The sequence below is a fragment of the Macaca mulatta genome, chromosome 9, assembly GCF_049350105.2.
Source record: "Macaca mulatta isolate MMU2019108-1 chromosome 9, T2T-MMU8v2.0, whole genome shotgun sequence".
NCBI classification, from domain to species: Eukaryota; Metazoa; Chordata; class Mammalia; order Primates; family Cercopithecidae; genus Macaca; species Macaca mulatta.
Window position 1 is genome coordinate 81,007,126 of NC_133414.1, and position 24,296 is coordinate 81,031,421.

The window sequence follows — 24,296 nt, forward strand, 5'->3', positions numbered from 1 at the left end:
TATCATCAGTATGCTACTTGTTTCAAAAAATATCACTGGTCATCGATCCAATTCATAGATATATACCTAAAATGAGAAGCGCTGTTGATAGACAATTTGCCATAGGCACAGAGACCATGAAGGACCACATACTCTGACGTATGGTTTTTCTGTAATAGCAAAGTGTACTACTACCAGAAAGTAAAAGGAATTAGTATGAAAGGAGAAATTTCAAAATTCTGAAATATAAATTTGACTTAGGCTAAGGTAAAATAATCTGTATGAGGTTGTAATTCAAAACATTCAGTTTACCTGGAGTCAACATGGATTAGAGATTAAATCATATCAAAATACTATTTTTCTGTAAGTTAAGAACAGTTAAGTAGTGCCATTTTTTAAAGCAGAATGAGTATCACAATTTTTGCAAGGTTCAGCCTCACTCATTATCATCTTTAATAATGTATTTCATACAAGCACTAAAATAAGTTGGAAGGTATTCTAAAAACAAGACATCCGATTTGAGACCAATCTCTTGTCAGTTTTTAAGAAGTTTAAAGCAATTACTAGTGAAATACTGAGGTCTTCTGGGAAAATGCAATGCTTCTGAAGCCTCAAGGGGCTTAAGTCAAGGATTAAACTGGGCCATGGATCTAGGGACAAAGAAGTTATGAATTAAGAAGCCTCTGCAGCCACAAAAAAAAAGAATGAGGCCGGGCACAGTGCCTCACGCCTGTAATCCCAGCCCTTTAGGAGGCCAAGGCGGGTGGATCACAAAGTCAGGAGTTTGACACATGGTGAAACCCCGTCTCTACTAAAAATAGAAAAAATTAGCCGGGCCTGGTGGCGTGCGCCTGTAATCTTAGCTACTCGGGAGGCTGAGGCAGGAGAATTGCTTGAATCCGGGAGGCAGAGGTTGCAGTAAGACAAGATTGTGCCATTGCACTCTAGCCTGGGTAACAAAAACGAAACTCAGTCTCAAAAAAGAATGAGACCAAATCCTTTCCAGGGACATGCTTAGGCTAAAGCATATCTATATTTCAGCAAGGCAAACTCTCTTCCCTTGACAGTTCCTAGAGAATATGTCTAAGGAAAAGGGGCCAATGAAACTTGCTTTTAGTCTAAATAAGGAGCTTCCATATTGTTCAAACGTGCCTAGGGAATAGAAGTGTGAACTATAAAGGGAGGCTTTCTTCCACTTTGTTTAATTTTTGGCAGGTGTGCACCACCAGGCCCAGCTAATTTTTGTATTTTTAGTAGAGGCAGGGTTTTACCATGTTGGCCAAGTTGGTATCAAACTCCTGACCTCGAGTGGTCCTCCCGCCTTGGCCTCCCAAAGTGCTTGGATTACAGGCGTGAACCACTGTGCCAGGCCAGCTTTCTCCCATTCTGAACAATTCTATTTTAATATTTTGATTTCTATACACAATTTGATTAATAAAAAGGGGGCTGGGGGCCCTACTCCTTTAAAGAAATAAAGGCTGTAGTAGGTGTTAATGTGACAAAAATTTTTAAAAATAAAAAAAATAAATAAAGGCTGAAAGCCTATACAAGGTTTAGGTTTCAAGTAGCAAAAGGAGCTTTCATTCTCACATGTGGTCTAGTTCAGCAGAGCTGGCCCAAAGGTTCCAGACAGGAGCATAACAGTCCGAAGGGTAGTTCTTTCCAGATTATTCTCTGCACCCTTTTTTTTTTTTTTTTTTTGAGATGGAGTTTTGCTCTTGTTGCCCAGGCTGGAGTATAATGGCACGATCTCGGCTCACCACAACCTCCGCCTCTTGGGTTCAAGCGATTCTCCTGCCTCAGCCTCCCTGTCTCAGCCTCCTGAGTAGCTGGGATTACAGGCCTGCGCCACCACACCTGGCTAATTTTGTATTTTTAGTAGAGACGGGGTTTCTCCATGTTCGTCAGGCTGGTCTCAAACTCCCAACCTCAGGTGATCTGCCCACCTCGGCCTCCCAATGTGCTGGGATTATAGGCGTGAGCCATCGCGCCCAGCCTCCTCATACTTTCTTTTTTTTTTTTTTTTTTTTTTTGAGACGGAGTCTCGCTCTGTAGCCCAGGCTGGAGTGCAGTGGCCGGATCTCAGCTCACTGCAAGCTCCGCCTCCCGGGTTCACGCCATTCTCCGGCCTCAGCCTCCCGAGTAGCTGGGACTACAGGCGCCCGCCACCTTGCCCGGCTAGTTTTTTGTATTTCTTAGTAGAGACGGGGTTTCACTGTGTTATCCAGGATGGTCTCGATCTCCTGACCTCGTGATCCACCCGTCTCGGCCTCCCAAAGTGCTGGGATTACAGGCTTGAGCCACCGCGCCCGGCCAACCTCCTCATACTTTCTTAGAAACATGCAACAAAGACTAAGGATTTGGGTACTTAGGACCACCCTCCTATCTCCCTCACCCTTGTAGACATTCCTTTTTTCCTACCTGATTTACTCCAGCCCCTCCCAAAAAATTCGTATCGCATGTTAAGGTAGCTGACAGAAATAAAACTCTCAATCAATTGAACTTTGGAGCAAATGGCTATTTTAAAATCAGTTTTTAACATGGAAAATATAAACTAACCTGTTGTTGCACACTATACAGGGCCTGCTGAGGTTGTGAATATTGCTGAAAGATTAAAAAAATGTTTTTCAAAGAAAAATAGACACTAAATTTATTCATTCTCAAAAAGTGATATACATAGAAATACATACAATTACACTAAACATAAACTTTCTGTTCTGGCATGGCATTGATTCATAAAACAAAAAAATAAAAATAAAAATAATAAAGATAAATTTTCTGGAACAGTGAAACTTCATCTAAATTAAATAAAGTTGTGATTACTTATACTCCGGGATCCAAAAAGAAGTAAATCTTATTCACGTAATTAAGGTATAAGAATGGCCCAATTTAAGGACTTAAAATTTTTGACTATTCAACTACTCTTTTTTTTGGACACAGGGTTTTGCTCTGCCTCCCAGACTAGAGTGCAGTGGTGCAATCTCAGTTCACTGCAGCCTCAACCTCCCAATGCTCAAGCAATCCTCCCACCTCAACCTCCCAAGCAGCTGGGACCACATGCGTCCTTCACCACGCTGGCTAATTCTCGTTTTTTCTGCAGATGCTGTCTCACCATGTTGCCCAGGCTGGTCTCAAATTCCCGGGCTCAGACGATCCTCCCACCTCAGTCTCTTAAAATGCTGGCATTACAGGCATGAGCCGCCATGCCTGGCCCAACTATTCTTCCCTATATATGCTGGTCAGATATAACATTCATCACCAGAAAAATAAATAAGCATAATAAAAACACATAATTCTTCACTACCTATCAAATGAAGGTAGCAATGCTAGCTACTCAGATTTCATAAAGTTTTGTACATCAAATAATTAGACCTATTAAAGATTTACCTGTTGTAATGCAGCTGCTGCAGCTGCGGCTTGTTGTTGCAATGCAGCAGTTTGTGTTAACTGATAGTTTGCTGGAGTTTGTGTGGTAAGGCCTGCTGCCGCCAATGCAGTTTGCTGTGTGTAAATGGTAGGAGATGCTCCAAGGAGTGATGGCTGTTGAACACCCAGTGCAGCTAAAATGAAATCAAAAAGGAAAACATAAAAATCAAGATTATGAAGAATATAAAAAATATGAAAAAAGTACACAGAAGAGATATCTGCAAACCCATGTTCACTCTAGCACTATTCACAATAATCAAGATATGGAATCAACCTAAGTGTCCATCAGTGAACAACTGGATAAAGAAAATGTGGTATATATCCACAAGGGAATACTATCCAGCCTTAAGGAGAATATCCTGTAATTTGCACCACGTATGAACCTTGAAAGACATTATGTTAAGTGAAATAAGCCAGGCACAGAAAGAAGAATATTGCATGATCTCCTATGTGGAGTGTAAGAAAGTCAAACTAAGAGAAACAGAGTAAAATCGTGGTTAAAAGAGGCTGTGGGGCCCAGGGTAGGATTGGGCACACGTTGGTCAAAGGTTTCAGTTAGGAGGAATGTTCAAGATACCCAGTGAACATCATGTTGACTACTGTTAATAACAATACACTATATATGTAAACACTGAGAGCAGACTTTTAAGTCTTCTCACAACAAAAATATGTGAAGTAATGCACATTAAATAGCTTGATTTAGCCATTCCATGACATATATATACACATCAAGACTTTATATATATCTATAAAACTTTGGTATTGTGTACGTATACCATAAATACATAGGATTTTTACATGTCAGGAGAAATTTCTAATTTTAAAAAAGACTAAAACTGGCTGGGGGATAGTGGCATATGCTTGTAATCCCAGGACTCTGGGAAACCAAGGTGGGAGGATCACCTGAGGTCAGGAGTTCGAGACCAGCCTGGCCAACATAGTGAAACCCTGTCTCTACTAAAAATACAAAAACTAACTGGGCATAGTGGCATATGCCTGTAGTACCAGCTGCTCAGGAGGCTAAGGCAGGAGAATCGCTTAAACCTGGAAGCCAGAGGTTGCAGTGAGCTGAGATCACCACTGCACTCCAGCCTGGGCAACAGAGTGAGACTCCATCTCAAAAAAAAAAAAAAAAGAAAAAGAAAAAGAAAACAGACAAAAACAACACTTAAGCACAAAAAGCCTGGTCCAAAGGTAATGAGTTACCTAAACTGTTTGTTCAGTTACTGACTGAACTCCTTGTTCTACTCTTTTCCCCTTCTCATTATAATGCTTGTCTAGTCTCTGAAGAAAAAAATGTAGGCTGGACAAGGGGGCTCATGTCTGTAATTCCAGCTCTTTGGGAGGCTGAAGTGGGAGGATCACATGGGCCCAGGAGTCTGAGACCAACCTGGGCAACAAAGTGAGATCTCATCTCTATGAAGATTTTAAAAAATAAACCACACACAGAGGCAGGTAGCTGTAGCCCCACCTGCTCAGGGAGCTGAGATAGGAGGACCATTCTACTCAGGATGCTGAGATGAGAGGATCACTTGAGCCCAGACATTCCAGGCTGCAGCGAGCCATAATCCTTTTTTTTTTTTTTTGAGACAAGAGTCTTGCTCTGTCGCCCAGGCTGGAGTGCAGTGGCCGGATCTCTGCTCACTGCAAGCTCCGCCTCCCGGGTTTACGCCATTCTCCTGCCTCAGCCTCCCGAGTAGCTGGGACTACAGGGACCCACCACCTCGCCCGGCTAGTTTTTTGTATTTTTTAGTAGAGAGGGGGTTTCACCGTGTTAGCCAGGATGGTCTCGATCCCCTGACCTCGTGATCCGCCCGTCTCGGCCTCCCAAAGTGCTGGGATTACAGGCTTGAGCCACCGCGCCCGGCCTGTGAGCCATAATCCTATGAGGGATTTTCACAGAGTGAAACTCTACCTCTCAATATTGAAGAAAAAAAAAAAAGGCACAAAAAGGGTTTGTGTTTTTGAGACACAGTCTCACTTTGTCACTAAGGCTGCAGTGTAGTTGTGCGAATACAGCTTATGGAAGCCTTGACCGCCCCAAGTTCAAGTGATCCTCCCACCTCAACCTTACGAGTAGGTGGGACTACAGGTGCAAGCCACCACATCCTGCTAATTTTTAAATTTCTGGTAGAGAAGGGATCCCCTTATGTCTCCCAGGCTGGTCTTGAACTCCTAGGCTCAAGCAATCCACCTGCTTCATTCTCCCAAAGTACTGGGATTACGGGTGTAAGCCACCACAACTGGCCACCAAGAGGTTTTAGTTAGTGTACACTACTGTACTGAGAAATTAAAAAACATTTCACCATGTAGTGACTTAAAATGATAATTTGCTAAGGCCAAATAATTGGGGAGAGGGACTCAAAATGATAGACTTTGGTACTTAAATGTTTAATGTATGCTTAGAGATAGCTACACACTGAGAATATGATAAAGGTTTTACTTGATCCTTTTACCCAATTCCATTAAATGCAGAAACTTTAGGTAAAAATTATGGTCTACATCCTGGCTAACATGGTGAAACCCCGTCTCTACTAAAAAATACAAAAAAAAGGCCGGGCGCGGTGGCTCAAGCCTGTAATCCCAGTACTTTGGGAGGCCGAGGCGGGTGGATCACGAAGTCAGGAGATCGAGACCATCCTGGCTAACATGGTGAAACCCCGTCTCTACTAAAAATACAAAAAACTAGCCGGGCGTGGTGGCGGGCGCCTGTAGTCCCAGCTACTCGGAGGCTGAGGCAGGAGAATGGCATAAACCCGGGAGGCGGAGCTTGCAGTGAGCCGAGATCGCGCCACTGCACTCCAGCCTGGGTGACACAGCGAGACTCCGCCTCAAAAAAAAAAAAAAAAAAAAATTATGGTCTAGCACTGAACTTCCCAAAAACACATCCCCTAGAAAAATGACCACTAGCTCCCTGGCGCAATAAATATTGGAAAAAATGGGATCTAAGGCTAAGTTCAGGAAACTGAATTAAACGCAGGAATTAAATGTGTTTATGCTTTATGTAACTACTTTACGTAATTTAGTTGAATTAAACTGAATTACACCTCAGGAGGCTGAGGCACGAGAATCGCTTAAACCGGGGGGGCAGAGGCCGCAGTAAGCCAAGATCGTACCACTACACTCTAGCCTGGGTGACACAGTCAGACTCTGTGTCAAAAAAAAAAAAAAAGAAATGGAATCTCATTAATGTTGCCCAGGGTGGTCTTGAACTCCTGGGTTCAAGCGATCCTCCTCCCTTACACTCCCGAAGTGTTAGGATTACAGGCATCAGCCAAATTTTCTCAATGGTATCCAGGGGGAAAAAACCAAGAGGCCATAAAAACCAGTATTTGCTCATGGAACACATCCTTCCCCAAACTATCTTGCTTGTATCTGAAAACAGTCTGAAAAAAATGCTGCTTTATAACTATTAGTTATTAACTCTATAGAAAGAACAATTTGTGCTTTATAAAAACAGAATAGGCCGGGCGCGGTGGCTCAAGCCTGTAATCCCAGCACTTTGGGAGGCCGAGACGGGCGGATCACAAGGTCAGGAGATCGAGACCATCCTGGCTAACATGGTGAAACCCTGTCTCTAGGGGCCGGGCGCGGTGGCTCAAGCCTGTAATCCCAGCACTTTGGGAGGCCGAGACGGGTGGATCACGAGGTCAGGAGATCGAGACCATCCTGGCTAACACAATGAAACCCCGTCTCCACTAAAAATACAAAAAAATTAGCCGGGCGTGGTGGCGGCGCCTGTAGTCCCAGCTACTCGGGAGGCTGAGGCAGGAGAATGGCGGGAACCCGGGAGGCGGAGCTTGCAGTGAGCCGAGATCGCGCCACTGCACTCCAGCCTGGGCGACAGAGTGAGACTCCGCCTCAAAAAAAAAAAAAAAAAAAAAAAAAAGAAACCCCGTCTCTAGTAAAAAGTACAAAAAACTAGCCGGGCGAGGTGGCGAGCGCCTGTAGTCCCAGCTACTCGGGAGGCTGAGCCAGGAGAATGGCGTAAACCCGGGAGGCGGAGCTTGCAGTGAGCAGAGATCCGGCCACCGCACCCCAGCCTGGGTGACAGAGCGAGACTCCGTCTCAAAAAAAAAAACAACAACAACAACAACAACAAAAAAAACAGAATAAAGAGCTTTAATAAACCGATCAAAGGAAGGTACCCTACTCTTGAACATCACAAAAATTCGTTCAAAGTTTGAGGTTTATTATCAACTATTTAAAAAGTCTAATTTCATTTAAAATAAAACAAAAAATAACAAAAGAAACAAAATCCTAGGAATCATATTTAGAATTTTAAAAAATTCAAAATTATCATCTGCAAAAACAATAATTTTTAAAAATGTTTTAAAAAAAACCTTGGCGTGGTGGCTCACGTCTGTGACCCCAGCACTTTGGGAGGCTGAGCAGGGTGGATTACCTGAGGTCAGGAGTTTGAGACCAGCATGGCCAACGTGGTGAAACCTTCTCTCTACTAAAAATACAAAAATTAGCCAGGTGTGATGGCGTGAGCCTGTCATCCCAGCTACTCGGGAGGCTAAGGAAGGAGAATCACTTGAACCCAGGAGGTGTAGTAAGCCAAGATCATGCCACTGCACACCACCCTGGGTGACAATGTGGGACTTGATCTCGACAAAAATAAAAAATAAATTTTTAAAATTCTTATTATAATAGAGATGGGGTCTTGCTATATTGCCCAGGCTGGTCTCAAGTGTCCTGGCCTCAAGTAATCCTTCTGCCTGTGCCTCCCAAAGTGCTGGGATTTCAGGCCAAAACCAAAATTTCAAAATTTAAAGAAAGAGAAGAATCTACAGTGAAAAGAAAACTTTACAAATGCCCTAAATACACAGCGCTAATCGTTACAACACTGAATTTTTCATTTTTTCTTTTCTATTTTTTTGAGACAGGGTCTTACTCTGTCACACAGGCTCGAGTACAGTGGCAGAATCTTGGCTCACTGCAGCTTCAACCTCCCGAACTCAGGTGATCCTCCTCCCTCAGCCTCCTGAGGAGGTGGGACTACAGGCACATTCCACCATGCCTGGATAATTTTTGATATTTTCTGTAGAGATAGGGTCCCAGTATGTTGCCCAGGCTGGTGTTGAATTTCTGAGCTCAAGCAATCCATCCACCTTGGCCTCCCAAAGTGCTGGGATTATAGGTATGAGCCACTGTGCCTGGCCTATTTTCTCTTTTAACTATTTTTAAGATAAGTCAGATGTCATAGGTAGGGAGAAAGGATAAAACAAGGACCAACAAAATGAATTTAAATAGAAAGACCTGGGGAATATCTTAACACCAATATTAATTCAAAATGAGGTTAACTGCAATGAGAATACAGAAAAAATAGTGTATCAAAATGTAGGGCACAAGTTCTATCACTTTTTTTTCAGAGATGTAGTCACACTGTTATCCAGGCTGGAAGGTGGTGGTGCAATCTTAGCTCACTGCAGCCTTGAACTCCTGGGTTCATGCAATCCTCTCGCCTCAGGATCCCAAGCAACTGGGACTACAGTCACACGCCACCATGCCTGGATAGCGCATAGCTTCTAAAAGGTAGGATAATTTCCTTAAACTGTATGCAAAATGGAAGATAAATGCATAGCTATCATCCGATTTTCAAAAGGATTATATATAGACCCAAGAAAGGTTAAGAACAACTGTTCTGACCGGGCATGGTGGCTCACACCTGTAATCCCAGCACTCTGGGAGGCTGAGGCGGGCAGATCACCTGAGGACAGGAGTTTGAGACCAGCCTGGCCAACATGGTGAAACCCCGTCTCTACTAAAAGTATAAAAATTAGCTGGGCATGGTGGTGCACAGCTGTAGTACCAGCTACTCAGGAGGCTGAGGCAGGTGAACAGCCTGAACTAGGGAGGCGGAGGTTGCAGTGAGCTGAGATGGCACCACTGTGCTACAGCCTGGGTGACAGAGCAAGACTCTGCCTCAAACAAACAAACAAACAAAACTGTTCTGGCAATAGAAAAAAAATTATCATGTAAATAGGAACAAGACCCTAGGAAAAATTATTTTAAATTCTTTCTTTATTTATTTATCTATCTTTAATTATTTAAATTCTATTTAAAAATTATTTTTAAAGTATTTTAAATTCTAATAATCTAAATTGGCATGTTAATAAATTTAAATTGGCATGTTCTGCATTTGACATTTTAAAATCAGTGATTCAAGTGTAAGTATCATAACATCACTTTCATACACCTGAACCACGGCCTTAGATTTGCTGTTTCACTCTGCTGGTACCAATTCCCACAATCCTGGAATTATTGACAGTTGCCACAGCAGAAGTGCTCAGAGCCAAAATCGCAGAATGTCTATTTTTTCTTATAATTTTTCTGGGTGTTCTGTATTCTGGCAGCATAAAACAGTCCAGAACCAAGTAGGTGAGATGACATCCAATACCCACACATCTCTTTTCTATACCTGACAGTCCATGTGATGAGTTAGAAACAAGACAATTTCAGCTAGGTACTGTGGCTCATGCCTGTAATCCCAGCACTTTGGGAGGCCAAGGTGGGTAAATTGCTTGAGGCCAGGAGTTCGAGACCAGCCTGGCCAACATGGCAAAACCCCATGTCTACTCAAAATACAAAAATTAGCCAGACGTGATGGCCCATGCCTGTCATCCCAGCTTCTTCAGAGGCTGAGGTACTTGCTTGAACCCAGGAGGTAGAAGTTGCAGTAAGCCGAGATTGTGCCACTGCACTTCAGACTGGGTGACAGAGCAAGACTCTACAAAACAAAACAAAACAAAAAGACAATTTAACGGGTAATAAAGAGTTTGACTGCTAGGAAAAATTGATGGGAAGATAATTTACACTGCAGTAGAGTAGTTGCTTCACACCACTAGGTACTTATTCAAATTTTGTGAAATCACTGTGAATGTGATTATATCTTTTATAAATATATAACAGTTCTTTTCTAAATCACTTATACTTGAGACTTTAGTTTCAATGAAGTGTATTTCATTAAATATTTATTAATGCTTCCCTTTGTGGACATTTGAGAAGCTATCCTTAAATATTTTTATACATGCATTCGGCACTCAATGTGAATTATTAGAATCAACATTCTGCAAGCAATTCTGTCATCTGCAAAGTACAAAGTTATTAATCTCTGATTTAATCTCCCTCACACACATAAACAGCCAAACACATGTTATTTGAAGATCTTTTCCAATTATACATGTTGAAGCACTCTGATCCTTTACTTTTACCTCATTCAATGATTGTCAAAGGTCCCATACCACAATCACAATAGATACGTATCACTATGTATTTATATCACAAATAACTAAATGATATGAGACCTAAATGACCACAAGCTATCTGCTAAATAAAATTTAGGCCTGGCACAGTGGCTCATATTTGTAATCCCAGCAATTTGCAAAGCCAGGGTGAGCAGACTGCTTGAGCCCAGGAATTTGAGGGCAGACTGGGCAACAACGCAAAACTCTGTCTCTATGAAAAATATTAAAAAATTGGTAGTACATGGTGGCGCACACCTGTAGTCCCAGCTACCCAGGAGGCCGAGGTGGGTGGATCACCTGATCCCAGGATATCAAGGCTACAGTGAGCCGTGAATGCACCACTGTACTCCGGCCTGTGTGACAGAGTGAGGCCCTGTCTAAAAAAATTAAATTAAAAACAGTAAGGGCTAAGTTTTCTGAAACCACCTTTAAGGATAAAAATATTCTTTTTTGGCCAGGCGTGATGGCTCACACCTGTAATCCCAGCACTTTGGGGGGCTGAGGCAGGCGGATCATGAGGTGAAGAGATCGAAACTATCCTGGCCAAAATGGTGAAACCCTGTCTCTACTAAAAATACAAAAATTAGCTGGGCACGGTGGCACGTGCCTGTAGTCCCAGCTACTCGGGAGGCGGAGGCAGGAGAATCGCTTGAACCCAGGAGATGGAGGTTGCAGTGAGCTGAGATCCCGCCATTGCACTCCAGCTTGGGCGACAAAGCCAGACTCCATCTCAAAAAAATAAATAAATAAATATGTATACATATATTATTTTTAAAAAACTACAATCAGTTTCATATGACTAAAACAGTCATGTTATAATATACTATTAACATAATTATTTATTGACCACAAGGTATAATTAAAACACAAAAGAGGAGCTGGGCGCAGCGGCTCACGCCTGTAAACCCAGCACTTAGGGAGGCCGACATGGGTGGATCACCGGGTTAGGAGTGTGCGACCAGCCTGACCAACATGGTGAAACCCCGTCTCTACTAAAAATACAAAAATTAGCCAGGTGTGGTGGTGCGCATGCCTGTAATCCCAGCTACTCAGGAGGCTGAGGCAGAAGAATCGTTTGAACACGGGAGGCAGAGGTTGCAGTGAGCCGAGATTGCACCACTGCACTCCAGCTGGGCGACAAGAGCTAAATTCCATCTCAGTAAAAAAAAAAAAAAAAGGTGACTCATCTTTCTGAAACAATGAATAAAATTCAAAATCTTGTGGAGCATGTTGGTGCACACAGGGGCCTAAGGCAGGAGGGCTGCTTCCGCCCAAGAGTTCAAATCCAGCCTAAGCAACACAGTAAGACCCCACTCTAAAAATAAATTTTTAGGCCAGGCACGGTGGCTCACGCCTGTAATCCCGGCACTTTGGGAGGCTGAGACAGGCGGATCGCGAGGTCAAGAGATATAGACCATCCTGGCTAACACGTGAAACCCCGTCTCTACTAAAAATACAAAAAAAAATTAGCCGGGAGTGGTGGCGGGCGCCTGTAGTCCCAGCTACACGGGAGGCTGAGGCAGGAGAATGGCATGAACCCGGGAGGCGGAGCTGGCAGTGAGTCGAGATCGCGCCACTGCACTCCAGCCTGGGCGACAGAGGGAGACTCCGTCTCAAAAAAAAAAAGAAGAAAATAAAAATAAATTTTTAAAGACTTTAAAATTCAAAATTTCAAACTGACCCAAGAAACGTTTTTGCTTTTTTTTTTTTTTTTTGAGACAGAGTCTTGCTCTGTCGCCCAGGCTGGGGTGCAGTGGCCGGATCTCAGCTCACTGCAAGCTCCGCCTCCCGGGTTTAGACCATTCTCCTGCCTCAGCCTCCCAAGTAACTGGGACTACAGGCGCCCGCCACCTCGCCCGGCTAGTTTTTTGTATTTTTTACTAGAGACGGGGTTTCACCGTGTTAGCCAGGATGGTCTCGATCTCCTGACCTCGTGATCCACCCGTCTTGGCCTCCCAAAGTGCTGGGATTACAGGCTTGAGCCACCGCGCCCGGCCATTTTTTTTTTTTTTTTAGACAGAGTTTTGCTCAATCCTCCTGACTCAACCTCCTGAGGGACTACCAGCATGTGCCACCACATTGGTCTTAAACTCCTGGAATCAAGTGACCCACTCAAAGTGCGGGGATTACAAGAGTAAGTCACTACGCCTGGCTACAAAATAATATTTTAAATATAACGTACTGGCTGGGCGTGGTGGCTCAAGCCTGTAATCCCAGCACTTTGGGAGGCCGAGACGGGTGGATCATGAGGTCAGGAGATCGAGACCATCCTGGTTAACATGGTGAAACCCCGTCTCTACTAAAAAATACAAAAAACTAGCCGGGCAAGGTGGTGGCGCCTGTAGTCCCAACTACTCGGGAGGCTGAGGCAGGAGAATGGCGTAAACCCAGGAGGCATAGCTTGCAGTGAGCTGAGATCCGGCCACTGCACTCCAGCTTGGGCGACAGGGCGAGACTCTGTCTCAAAAAAATAAAATAAAATAAAATAAATAAATAAATAACGTACTACAAGTGTTATGATCTTATATAACTGTATCGTCCAATTTACTACCCACCAAACACATGTGGCTGTTTCATTTAAATTAATAAAAATTAACATAAAATTACAATTTCAGTTCCTCAGTCACACTAAGTATATTTCAGGGGCTTCATAGTCACATGTAGTTAGTGGGTATCATATTATACAATACAGATATAGCACATGCTCATTACCATAGAAAAGTTCTACCTTATGTTTATTGCGACACTACTCACAATAGCAAAGACTTGGAATCAACTCAAATGTCCATCAGTGACAGACTGGATTAAGAAAATGTGGCACATATACACCATGGAATACTATGCAGCCATAAAAAAGGATGAGTTCGTGTCCTTTGTAGGGACATGGATGCAGCTGGAAACCATCATTCTCGGCAAACTATCACAAGAACAGAAAACCAAATATCGCATGTTCTCACTCATAGGTGGGAACTGAACAATTAGATCACTTGGACACAGGAAGGGGAGCATCACACACCGGGTCCTATTGTGGGGAGGGGGTGGGGGGAGGGGGGAGGGATAGCATTAGGAGATATACCTAATGTAAATGACAAGTTAACGGGTGCAGCACACCAACATGGCACATGTATACATATGTAACAAACCTGCATGTTGTGCACATGTACCCTAGAACTTAAAGTATACTAATAAAAAAATAAAAAAAAAAAGAAGGCCGGGCGCGGTGGCTCAAGCCTGTAATCCCAGCACTTTGGGAGGCCGAGACGGGCGGATCACGAGGTCAGGAGATCGAGACCATCCTGGCTAACACGGTGAAACCCCGTCTCTACTAAAAAATACAAAAAACTAGCCGGGCGCGGTGGCGGGCGCCTGTAGTCCCAACTACTCGGGAGGCTGAGGCAGGAGAATGGTGTGAACCCGGGAGGCGGAGCTTGCAGTGAGCTGAGATCCGGCCACTGCACTCCAGCCTGGGCGGCAGAGCGAGACTCCGTCTCAAAAAAAAAAAAAAAAAAAAAAGAAAAGTTCTACTTATTGGACAGTGCCATTCTTTTTTCTTTTTTTTTTTTTTGAGACAGAGTCCAGCTCCGTCGCCCAAGTTGGAATGCAATGGTGCGATCTCCACTCACTGCAACCTCTGCCTCCTGGGTTCAAGTGATTCTCCTGCCTCAGCCTCCCAAGTAGCTGGGATTACAGGCGCCCACCACCACGCCCAGCATATTTTTGTATTTTTAGTAGAGACAGGGTTTCACCAGGTTGGCCGGGTGGGTCTTGAAATCCTGATCTCAGGCGATCCACCCGTCTTGGCCTCTCAAAGTGCTGGGATTACAGGTGAGAGCCACCGTGTCCGGCCTGGACAGTGCTATTCTATAAGGAAAAAGAAAAGCCTTATTGTTATATGAGGTTCTTATACTTTCTATAATGTTGTAACAGATGACAGCTCTTCTGCTCTCAGAAGTCGTTTGGAAGTGATGACTAGTGCTCTTGGCAATAGCCTCTTCTTACTACAATTCAAATAACTGTTGGTCAATCCCCTTAGGCAGTTGAAGACACCATTCACAGGCTAAGTGATCCCTTGAAGGCAGAAATTTGAGACCAGTCTGGGCAACAAAGTGAGACCCTATCTCAAAAAACAAACAAAAACAACCAAAAATAACCCTCCAGGTTTATTTTTGGATGTCTTCTTCCCTTAGCTAAAAAGATTAAAAAAGAAAAAAAAATCAAAAAATGAAATGGATGTTTAAAAAAATATATGAAATGGGTGAGAATTGGTCTGAATCTGGTAAATCCACCTCCATATTTTACTGGTTTAAATACAGATACACATGTAAATGTTTTTCATCAAATATACTGAAGGTACTTCTATATTCAATAATTGATCTAAGGCCGAGCACAGTGGCTCACACCTGTAATCCCAGCATTTTGGGAGAACAAGGCCTGTGGATCAACTGAGGTCAGGAGTTCGAGAGCAACCTGGACAACATGGCGAAATCCTGTCTCTACTAAATATACAAAAATCAGCCGGGTATGGTGGCAAGCCTATAGCCCCAGATATTCAGGAGGCTGAGGCAGGAGAATTGCTTGAACCCTGGAGGTGGAAGTTAGAGTGACCTGAGATCATGCCACTGAACTCCAGCCTAGGCAGAGTGAGACAGACTCCAGCCTGAGCAGACAGAACGAGACTCCATGATCAAAAAAATAAGATAATTGATCTAAGGGCTAAAGATTTGATTGACTGGTCATTGACTGGTGAGTCACTGGCCATTTATCTCAATGTCTTTTTACACAACAGAAATTTTCAAAACTAAAAGCTCTAGTCCCAAGAATGGCTGTCACTGAAGATGTATCACAGCACTTCAGGTAGGATATGAAAAAATAGGGTAAATATTAAGAATATATTTCAAGGGGTGAGAGAAATGAAAAATAGGGCCAGAAAAATAAAACCTTGAATACCACCCTAGAATCTGAACTGTATTCTAAAACTCCTTGAAGATACTTTTGCAGATGAATGTGAGAATGAAGAAATAGAAGATAAAATGAACCACAATTCTGAGGTCCTGACACTGACTCTGCTATGACCTCCTGTGAGACCTAACAAATTTTTTTCACCATCCTTGTCCTCAATTTCCTCATCTGTTAGAGAATTAAGTTGGGACAGAATGCAGTTGGCCGGGCGCGGTGGCTCAAGCCTGTAATCCCAGCACTTTGGGAGGCTGAGACGGGTGGATCACAAGGTCAGGAGATCGAGACTATCCTGGCTAACACAGTGAAACACTGTCTCTACTAAAAAATACAAAAAACTAGCCAGGCGAGGTGGCGGGCGCCTGTAGTCCCAGCTACTCCAGAGGCTGAGGCAGGAGAATGGCGTAAACCCGGGAGGCGGAGCTTGCAGTGAGCTGAGATCTGGCCACTGCACTCCAGTCTGGGCGACAGAGCAAGACTACGTCTCAAATAAAAAAAAAAAAGAATGCAGCTTAGCTTTGGGAGGCCATGATGGGCGGATTGTCTGAGCTCAGGAATTCAAGACCAGCCTGGGAAAGATGGCAAAACCCCATCTTTACTAAAAATAAAACCCACAAAATTAGCTGGAGTGGTGGCACGCACCTGTAGTCCCAGCTACAGTCCCAAAGGCTGAGGCAGAAGAATCACTTGAACCTGGGAGGCGAAGATTGAAGTGAGCCCAGATCGTGCCACTGCACTCCAGCCTGGGTGACAGAGCGAGACTCTAACTCAAAAAAAAGAAAAAAATCTAGTTTAGGTCTGATCCAGCTTTGAAAAAAATTCTGTGATTTCTTTTTTTTTTGAGAGGGAGTCTTGCTCATCGCCCAGGCTGGAGTGCAATGGCGCAATGTGGGCTCACTGCAGCGTCCGCCTCTAGGTTCAAGTGATTCTCCTGCCTCAGCCTCCCGAATAGCTGGGATTACACGTGCCTGCCACCATGTCCGGCTAATTTTTGTATTTTTAGTAGAGACGGGGTTTCATCATGTTGGTCAAGCTGGTCTCGGACTCCTGACCTTGTGATCTGCCTGCGTTGGCCTCCCAAAGTGCTGGGATTACAGGCATGAGCCACCATGCCCAGCCAAAATTCTGTGATTTTGACAGAAATTATGTTTTAGGAACATTACATCTGATGGATGCACTGGAGCTGGAGGAAAAATAAGAAGTATCATATATAGTAACTAAGAGAGAAAAACAAATAAAAGCAAGCAGTTAGAATTTAAAATAATACTAAAGATAGAGTATCACCATCAAGCCAGAGATGGGAGGAGAAAAGCTTCCTTAGGGAAGTGAGGATCTTTGGGTAAACACTGTGGATTAGGATACAAAGGTTTAAGAATGTCAAGAGCCAGGCGCAGTGGCTCACGCCTGTAATCCCAGCACTTTGGGAGGCCGAGGTGGGCGGATCACGAGATCAGGAGATCGAGACCATCCTGGCTAACATGGTGAAACTCCATCTCTACTAAAAATACAAAAATTAGCCAGGCGTGGTGGCGGGTGCCTGTAGTCCCAGCTACTCAGGAGGCTGAGGCAGGAGGATGGCATGAACCTGGGAGGTGGAGCTTGAAGTGAGCAGAGATGGTGACACTGCACTCCAGCCTGGGAGACAGAGGGAGACTCTGTCTCAAAAACAAACAAACAGAAAAAAAAAAAAAGAACAGCGGCAAGAACGAGCCTGATAATTTGGCATGAAAGCTGTAAGCAAGAGATAACTACTGATGCAGTTATCTAAGTATAAAGTGCGAGCTGGGTGTGGTGGCTCACGCCTGCAATCCCAATAGGTCAAGGTGAGAGGATCACTTGAGTCCAGTTCAGCCTGGGCAACACAGGGAGACCCTGTCTCAATAAACAAAAAATGAGTCAGGCATAGTGGCATGTGCCTATAGTCTCAGCTACTTGGGAGGCTGAGGCAGGAAGATTACTTGGGTCCAGGAGGTTGAGGCTGTAGGGAGCCATGATCACACCACACTACTATACTCCAGCCTGGCAGACAAGATGCTGTCTCAAAGAAACCAACCAACCAAACAACAACAACAAAACAACGGAACACTAATATAGCTGGCATATTTCAATAGCTGCCTTTTTTTTTTTTTGAAACACAGTATCACTCTGTTGCCCAGACTGGAGTGCAAGGGCATGATCAAGGCTCACTGCAGACTCAGCCTCCCTAGACTCAGGTGATCCTCTCACCTTAGCCTCTCATCATTTATATTTGGAATATCTACTGCTAAATATGGAAAGGAGACACCTATATTTACTACTGACTTTGCCTTTGACAAGTTTTATAAACCTTCAATGTCTCCTTTATCTTAAAAAAAAAAGACTATAACATACATTCAAATAGTAATAATACAAATGTTAACAACTACAGACAATATAATTTTACTATAATAGCTATTTTATTGGCATAATACACATATGAATGTAAAACAAATTATATGCAGTAAAAGCCAGCTAAAACATGCTTAATTTGCCAAAGTATGAGTACACAGTACTTGCTTCTGGACATAGTAGTTACTAATAATTCCTGTTATCCTCAAAATTAAGTCAATTCCTGTTTTCCCATTATTTAACACAGAAAAAAAATACTTGGGCCAGCCGTGGCACGAGGATACTTGAGCCCAGTTCGAGACTAGCCTGAGCAAATTACTGAAACCCCATCACTATAGTGAAAAAAAAATTGAAATACTTGGATCTGAATTAAATATATCCATAATAATTTCATATAAATTTCATTTACATGCAGATATAACTGTTGACCTTCAATCTCCCGAATCAGGATTCATTAAAATCAAAACCCAGGGAGGTGCGGTGGCTCACGTCTGTAATCCTGGCAGTTTGGGAGGCCAAGGCAGGTGGATCACCTGAAGTTGGGAATTCGAGACCAGCCTGACCAAAATGGAGAAATCCCGTCTATACTAAAAATACAAAATTAGTGGGGCATGGTGGCACATGCCTGTAATCCCAGCTACTTGGGAGACTGAGGCAGGAGAATCGCATGAAACCAGGAGGTAGAGGTTGGGGTAAGCTGAGATCACACCACTGCACTCCAGCCTGGGCAACAGAGCTGAGACTTCGTCTCGAAAAAAATAAATAAATAAAACAAAACCCTGAAGTACCCATTTCTTTTTTTTTTTTTTTTAGGACAGGGTCTCACTCGTCACCCATGCTGGAACATGGCGGAACTATCACAACTCGCTGTAGCCTAGACCTCCCAAGGTTAAAGCAATCTTCATGCCTCAGCCTCCCCAATAGCTGGGACTACAGGCGTGCTCTACCACACCTGGCTAATTTTTGAGTTTTTGCAGATGGGGTTTCGCTATATTGCCCAAGCTGGTCTTGAATTCCTAGATGCAACTGATTCTCCTGCCTCAGCCTCCCAAAGTGCTGGGATTACACACATGAGCCACCGTGCCAGGCCTCCACGTCTTTAAGGAGAAAGGTCACCAAGATAACTAATCATTTCCACCATATTTTAGAACACTCAAGTCAGAAGATCACAGTGTCTCCAAAACTGACCTCGAATTAAAAAACAGTAAGCAAGTAAAACGCAGCCAAGAATAAGTAGGAGATATAACAAAAATAAAAATATATTCAAATTAAAAGGCAATCAAAATCTCATTCTGTAAAATTCTTGGGAAACTTATTTGAAATCCCTAAACACAACTGGTTTAATTCAAGTAAAAAAATCTGAAGCTACAGGAGTTAAAGCTTTCAAGATTTAATAAATAAGTCAAAAAATAACCAAAAAAAAATTATTCCTAAAAAGTTTGGGAAGAAATTTATTTAAAGTTTCAATAACATTTTCCATTTACCTTGAAAATGACATTTGGTTGACTTTATTTCTATTTATTTTTTTTGAGCTGGAGTCTTGCTCTGTTGCTCAGGCTTGAGTACAGTGGCCCCATCTTGGCTCACTTGCAACCTCTACCATGCCCATCTAACTTTTGTATTTTTAGTAGAGAGGTTTCACTGTGTTGGTCAAGCTGGTCTCGAACTCCTGACCTCAGTGCTATGCCCACCTGCGCCACCCAAAGTGCTGGAATTACAATGAGTCACTGCAGCAGGCCTTGTTGATTTTATTTTGAAAACGTAAATGTTCTTTTACTGCTTTTACAACTACCTTTTTTTTTTTTGAGATGGAGTTTCTCTCTTGTTGCCCAGGCTAGAGTGCAATGGTGCAATCTGAGCTCAATGCAACCTCCACCGGGTTCAAGCGATTTTCCTGCTTCAGCCTCCAGAATAGCTGGGATTGCAGACACGTGCCACCATGCCAAGCTAATTTTGCATTTTTAGTAGAGATGGGGTTTCTCCATGTTGGTCAGGCTGGCCTCGAACTCACGACCTCAGGTGACGAGGCGTGAGTCACTGTGCTCAGAAGCTTGTACAACTATCTTTTTCCTTTGTCTAGTAACTAAATTTTTTTTTTTTTTTGAGACAGAATCTCGCTGTCTCACCCAGCCTGGAGTGAAGTGGCGCGATCTCGGTTCACTGCGGGCTCCGCCTCCCAGGTTCATGCCATTCTCCTGCCTCAACCTCCCGAGTAGCTGGGACTATAGGCACCCGCTACCACGGCCGGCTAATTTTTTGTGTTTTTTTTAGTAGAGACGGGTTTCACCGTGTCAGCCAGGATGGTCTCGATCTCCTGACCTGGTGATCCACCCGCCTCAGCCTCCCAAAGTGCTAGGATTACAGGCATGAGCCACCAGGCCTGGCCAACTAAATTCTTTTTTTTTTTTTTTTTTTTTTTGAGACGGAGTCTCGCTCTGTCGCCCAGGCTGGAGTGCAGTGGCGCGATCTCGGCTCACTGCAAGCTCCGCCTCCCGGGTTCACGCCATTCTCCTGCCTCAGCCTCCCGAGTAGCTGGGACTACAGGCGCCCACAACCGCGCCCGGCTAATTTTTTGTATTTTTAGTAGAGACGGGGTTTCACCGTGGTCTCGATCTCCTGACCTTGTGATCCGCCCGCCTCGGCCTCCCAAAGCGCTGGGATTACAGGCGTGAGCCACCGCGCCCGGCAACTAAATTCTTTAGAGTTGGTTTTCTTTCTTTTTCTTTACCTTTTTTGAGACCAGGTCTCACTCAGACTGGAGTACAATGGCACCATCATGGCTCACTGCAACCTTGACCTCCCTGCTCAAGCAATCCTTCTACCTCAACCTCCCTGAATAGCTAGAACCACAGGTACATACCACCAGGTAGTTTTTCAACTTTAAATTCAAAAAACTGGCTAGTCCTGGTGGTTCACACCTGTAAGCCCAGCACTTTAGGAGGCCAAGATGAGAGGCTCGCTTGAGCCCAAAAGTTCAAGACTCACCGGGGCAACAAAGCAAGGTCTCCATCTCAATTTTTTTGGAGAGTCTCCCTTTATCACCCACTCTGGAGTGTAGCGTTGCAGTATCAGCTCACTCAACCTCTGCCTCCCCGGTTCAAGCGATTCTCCTGCTGCAGCCTCACGCGTAGCTGGGATTACAGGCTGCACCAACATGCCAAGTAACTTTTGTATTTTTTAAGTAGACACAGGATTTCACCATGTCAGCCAGGCTGGTCTCCGAACTCCTGACCTCAGGTGATCCGCTCACCTTGGCCTCCCAAATGCTGAGATTACAGGCATGAGACACCTCACCTAGCCTAAATACATTTTGTTTTTTTTGAGATGGAGTTTTGCTCGTTACCCAGGCTGGAGTGCAGTGGCCGACCTCGGCTCACCGCAACCTCCGCCTCCCAGGTTCAAGCGATTCTCCTGCCCCAGCCTCCCAAGTAGCTGTGATTACAGGCATGCATCACCACACCCAGCCAGTTTGGTATTTTTAGTAGAGACGGGGTTTCTCCATGTTGGTCAGGCTGGTCTTGAACTCCTGACCTCAAGTGATCCGCCCACCTCAGCCTCCCAAAGTGCTGGGATTACAGGCATGAGCCATTCCGCCCAGCCTACATTTACTTTTAAATATAACTCATGAATACTGGCAACTTAACATGCCAAATACAGTATACGCGAATGAGTGGCTAACCTCTAACACAATTAAATCAATTAAAAGTTAATCTAAGGTATTAAAAAACTACAAAACTGTCCAAACTGCTATGTAAAACAGCTTTTTTATTAGTTATCTATAGATTTCAAAAAGGAACTTCAGAGAAAGTTAATGAATTCACAATTTGCAAATACTTTACAGTATCAGAATATCAGAACAGCCTAATTCATGTTGTGTTGTTTTTTTGAGACGGAGTATTGCTCTCTCGCCCAGGCTGGAGTGCAGTGGCGCGATCTCGGCTAACTGCAACCTCCGCCTCCCAGGTTCAAGGGATTCTCCTGCCTCAGCCTCCTGAGTAGCTAGGATTTTGGGGGCGTGCCACCAGTCCCGGCTAATTTTAGTATTTTTAGTAGAGACAGGGTTTCACTATGTTGGCCAGGCTGGTCTCGAACTCCTGACCTCGTTATCCACCTCCTCGGCTTTCCAAAGTGCTAGGATAACAGGCGGGAGCCACCACCCCCGGCCCTAATTCACCTAGTTTTAACAAGTTTCCCACAAACATTTACAGTACATGTATTTAGAAGCCTGACCTGGCTGTGATACCGCAGTGGCTGTAAACTGAGTAGCCCATGGCGGATTCTTCTGTCCTCCAAACTGAGCCATGATGCAAAAGGAAAAAAACCTTCCCTTGTTTGTCTTCTATAGCATCGATCTATCAAGAAAAGGATCCACATTTTAAAGTCCAACCAAGCTACAGATATCACAAAAGGATATTATAATAGAAAGAAATGTTTAATGTGTCAAGGACGTCTTCGCAGATTTCAGTAGAAATAACTGTAAGTAGAAAAAGGGCAAATGAACATCCAATATGCAGCAAAAACATTTTACATCAAGTAGATCACCAGGAGTGCCCTATTTTACAAGATAACATTAGGGGGAGACTCACAAAAAGCACTCCTTTCTGGGACTACAAATTGTCACATTTAAACGGAAGACCATCTGCTGTATCTACCCAATTGTTAACAAAAAGTTCACAACTTTATATTCACAGGAAATACAGCCTACGTGTTTCTTCTGGCAATGAGTTGGGGAGTGAGGCCAGGGTAATGTTAAAACCAATAACGGATATTGGGACAAGACCCCCATCACAGGTATTTAAGGATATCATTTAAATAACGAACATCTCTACTTTTCAGAGTAGAGAAGGAACTTGGGAGGCTTCTTTTCCATCCCCGATCTCGAGGGAAAAAGCCGTTGAGATAATGGATGTCCCTTAAAGAACCACTGGGAAAACCCCTCCCCCCAACACAAACCAGAAAAGGCGAAGATTCTCTACCCGCGCACCCCATCCTCGGTCCCCGCGACCCTCAAGGGCCGGAGCCCGGCCGTCCATCTTCCTCCAGTCCCAGCTCCGTGCCGGCCACCGGAACCCACCGCCCCACGACACTCGAGATCCCTGGGCTCTTTTACCACGCACGGATAAAGCTTCTATTCCCCAAGACCCACGCCGCCGGGAGCCGCCACGATGTCCCGGGCCGAGAGGCCAGGAGGGTACAACCGCAGCGACTCGGGAGCAATGGGCGGCGGACGGAGTCGCCGCCAGGCCGAGGCTGAGGGGCGCTGGGGGCACCTGAGGTGCCGAGTGGTGGGGGAGGGGCTGGCCGCGCGGGGCCTGCTCCGACCCGCACAAAAGGGACCGCGTCCTCCCGTCCCAGTCCCACAAGAGCCCCACCGTCGCCGCCCAGGGCCGCCGCGCTACCCAAAAGATCGCTCCTGGCCCGTGCACAGATCCGACAGGATGTTAAGACCCCCGGCTTCGCCGCCCACCGCTCCAACCGCGCTGACCAGACCTTCACCTGAGTCGGGTCCCGGCTAACATCGAAGCCATTTCAAACCCGTCAGCCTTAGGCGCATGCGCCAACTTCCCCCTCTTCCTCCACGCCGCTCCCCTCCTCCACATCTCCCGGAGGAACGGCGCTTACTGGCTGACGTTCTGCGTGCGCGCTCTCCTGACGGCTCAATACGCCTGGCCCTTTCGCTACGGAGGGAGAAATAGAGCGCGCCTAAGGGTTGCCTTGGCCTCGCTTAACAATGAGCCGCCGGGCTATATGTCTTGCGCTTGTTCTGAAGGAGGAGCTTTCCTCTGGGTGGGAAGGAAAGAAATGGCGGTCACGTGATCCGAGTCAGGCCTGCGCCATTTTATGTTTTCCCTTTTTTTTTTTTTTAATCTCGTTCCATTATTTGGGAGAAAGGATATACCCTGTAACATTTTTTTAAATTTATTTATTATTATTATACTTTAAGTTCTAGGGTACATGTGCATAACGTGCAGGTTTGTTACATATGTATACTTGTGCCATGTTGGTGTGCTGCACCTATCAACTCGTCAGCACCCATCAACTCGTCATTTACATCAGGTATAACTCCCAATGCAATCCCTCCCCCCTCCCGCCTCCCCATGATAGGCCCCGGTGTGTGATGTTCCCCTTCCCGAGTCCAAGTGATCTCATTGTTCAGTTCCCACCTATGAGTGAGAACATGCGGTGTTTGGTTTTCTGTTCTTGTGATAGTTTGCTAAGAATGATGGTTTCCAGCTGCATCCATATCCCTACAAAGGACACAAACTCATCCTTTTTTATGGCTGCATAGTATTCCATGGTGTATATGTGCCACAT

General features: G+C 44.5%; 1 protein-coding gene across 19 annotated transcripts in view; it reads right to left on the reverse strand.

Annotated features, from left to right (window-relative positions):
• Window positions 1-23,747, reverse strand: part of CCAR1 (cell division cycle and apoptosis regulator 1) — a 77,997-nt gene extending 54,250 nt beyond the window's left edge. For 2 of the 19 annotated variants that reach the window (XM_077944902.1, XM_077944894.1), the window contains exons 1-5: window positions 23,478-23,521; window positions 22,212-22,333; window positions 17,415-17,486; window positions 3,367-3,539; window positions 2,539-2,583 (exon numbers count right to left, since the gene is read on the reverse strand). In XM_077944902.1, coding sequence (XP_077801028.1) covers window positions 2,539-2,583; window positions 3,367-3,539; window positions 17,415-17,486; window positions 22,212-22,284 — 363 coding nt within the window. In that variant the 5' untranslated portion in view covers window positions 22,285-22,333; window positions 23,478-23,521. Of the gene's footprint in view, window positions 1-2,538; window positions 2,584-3,366; window positions 3,540-17,414; window positions 17,487-22,211; window positions 22,334-23,353; window positions 23,522-23,603 lie in introns of those variants that run through there. The other 17 variants (XM_077944899.1, XM_077944895.1, XM_077944896.1 and 14 more) reach the window with 17 other exon arrangements.
• Between the last annotated feature and the right edge of the window lie 549 nt (window positions 23,748-24,296).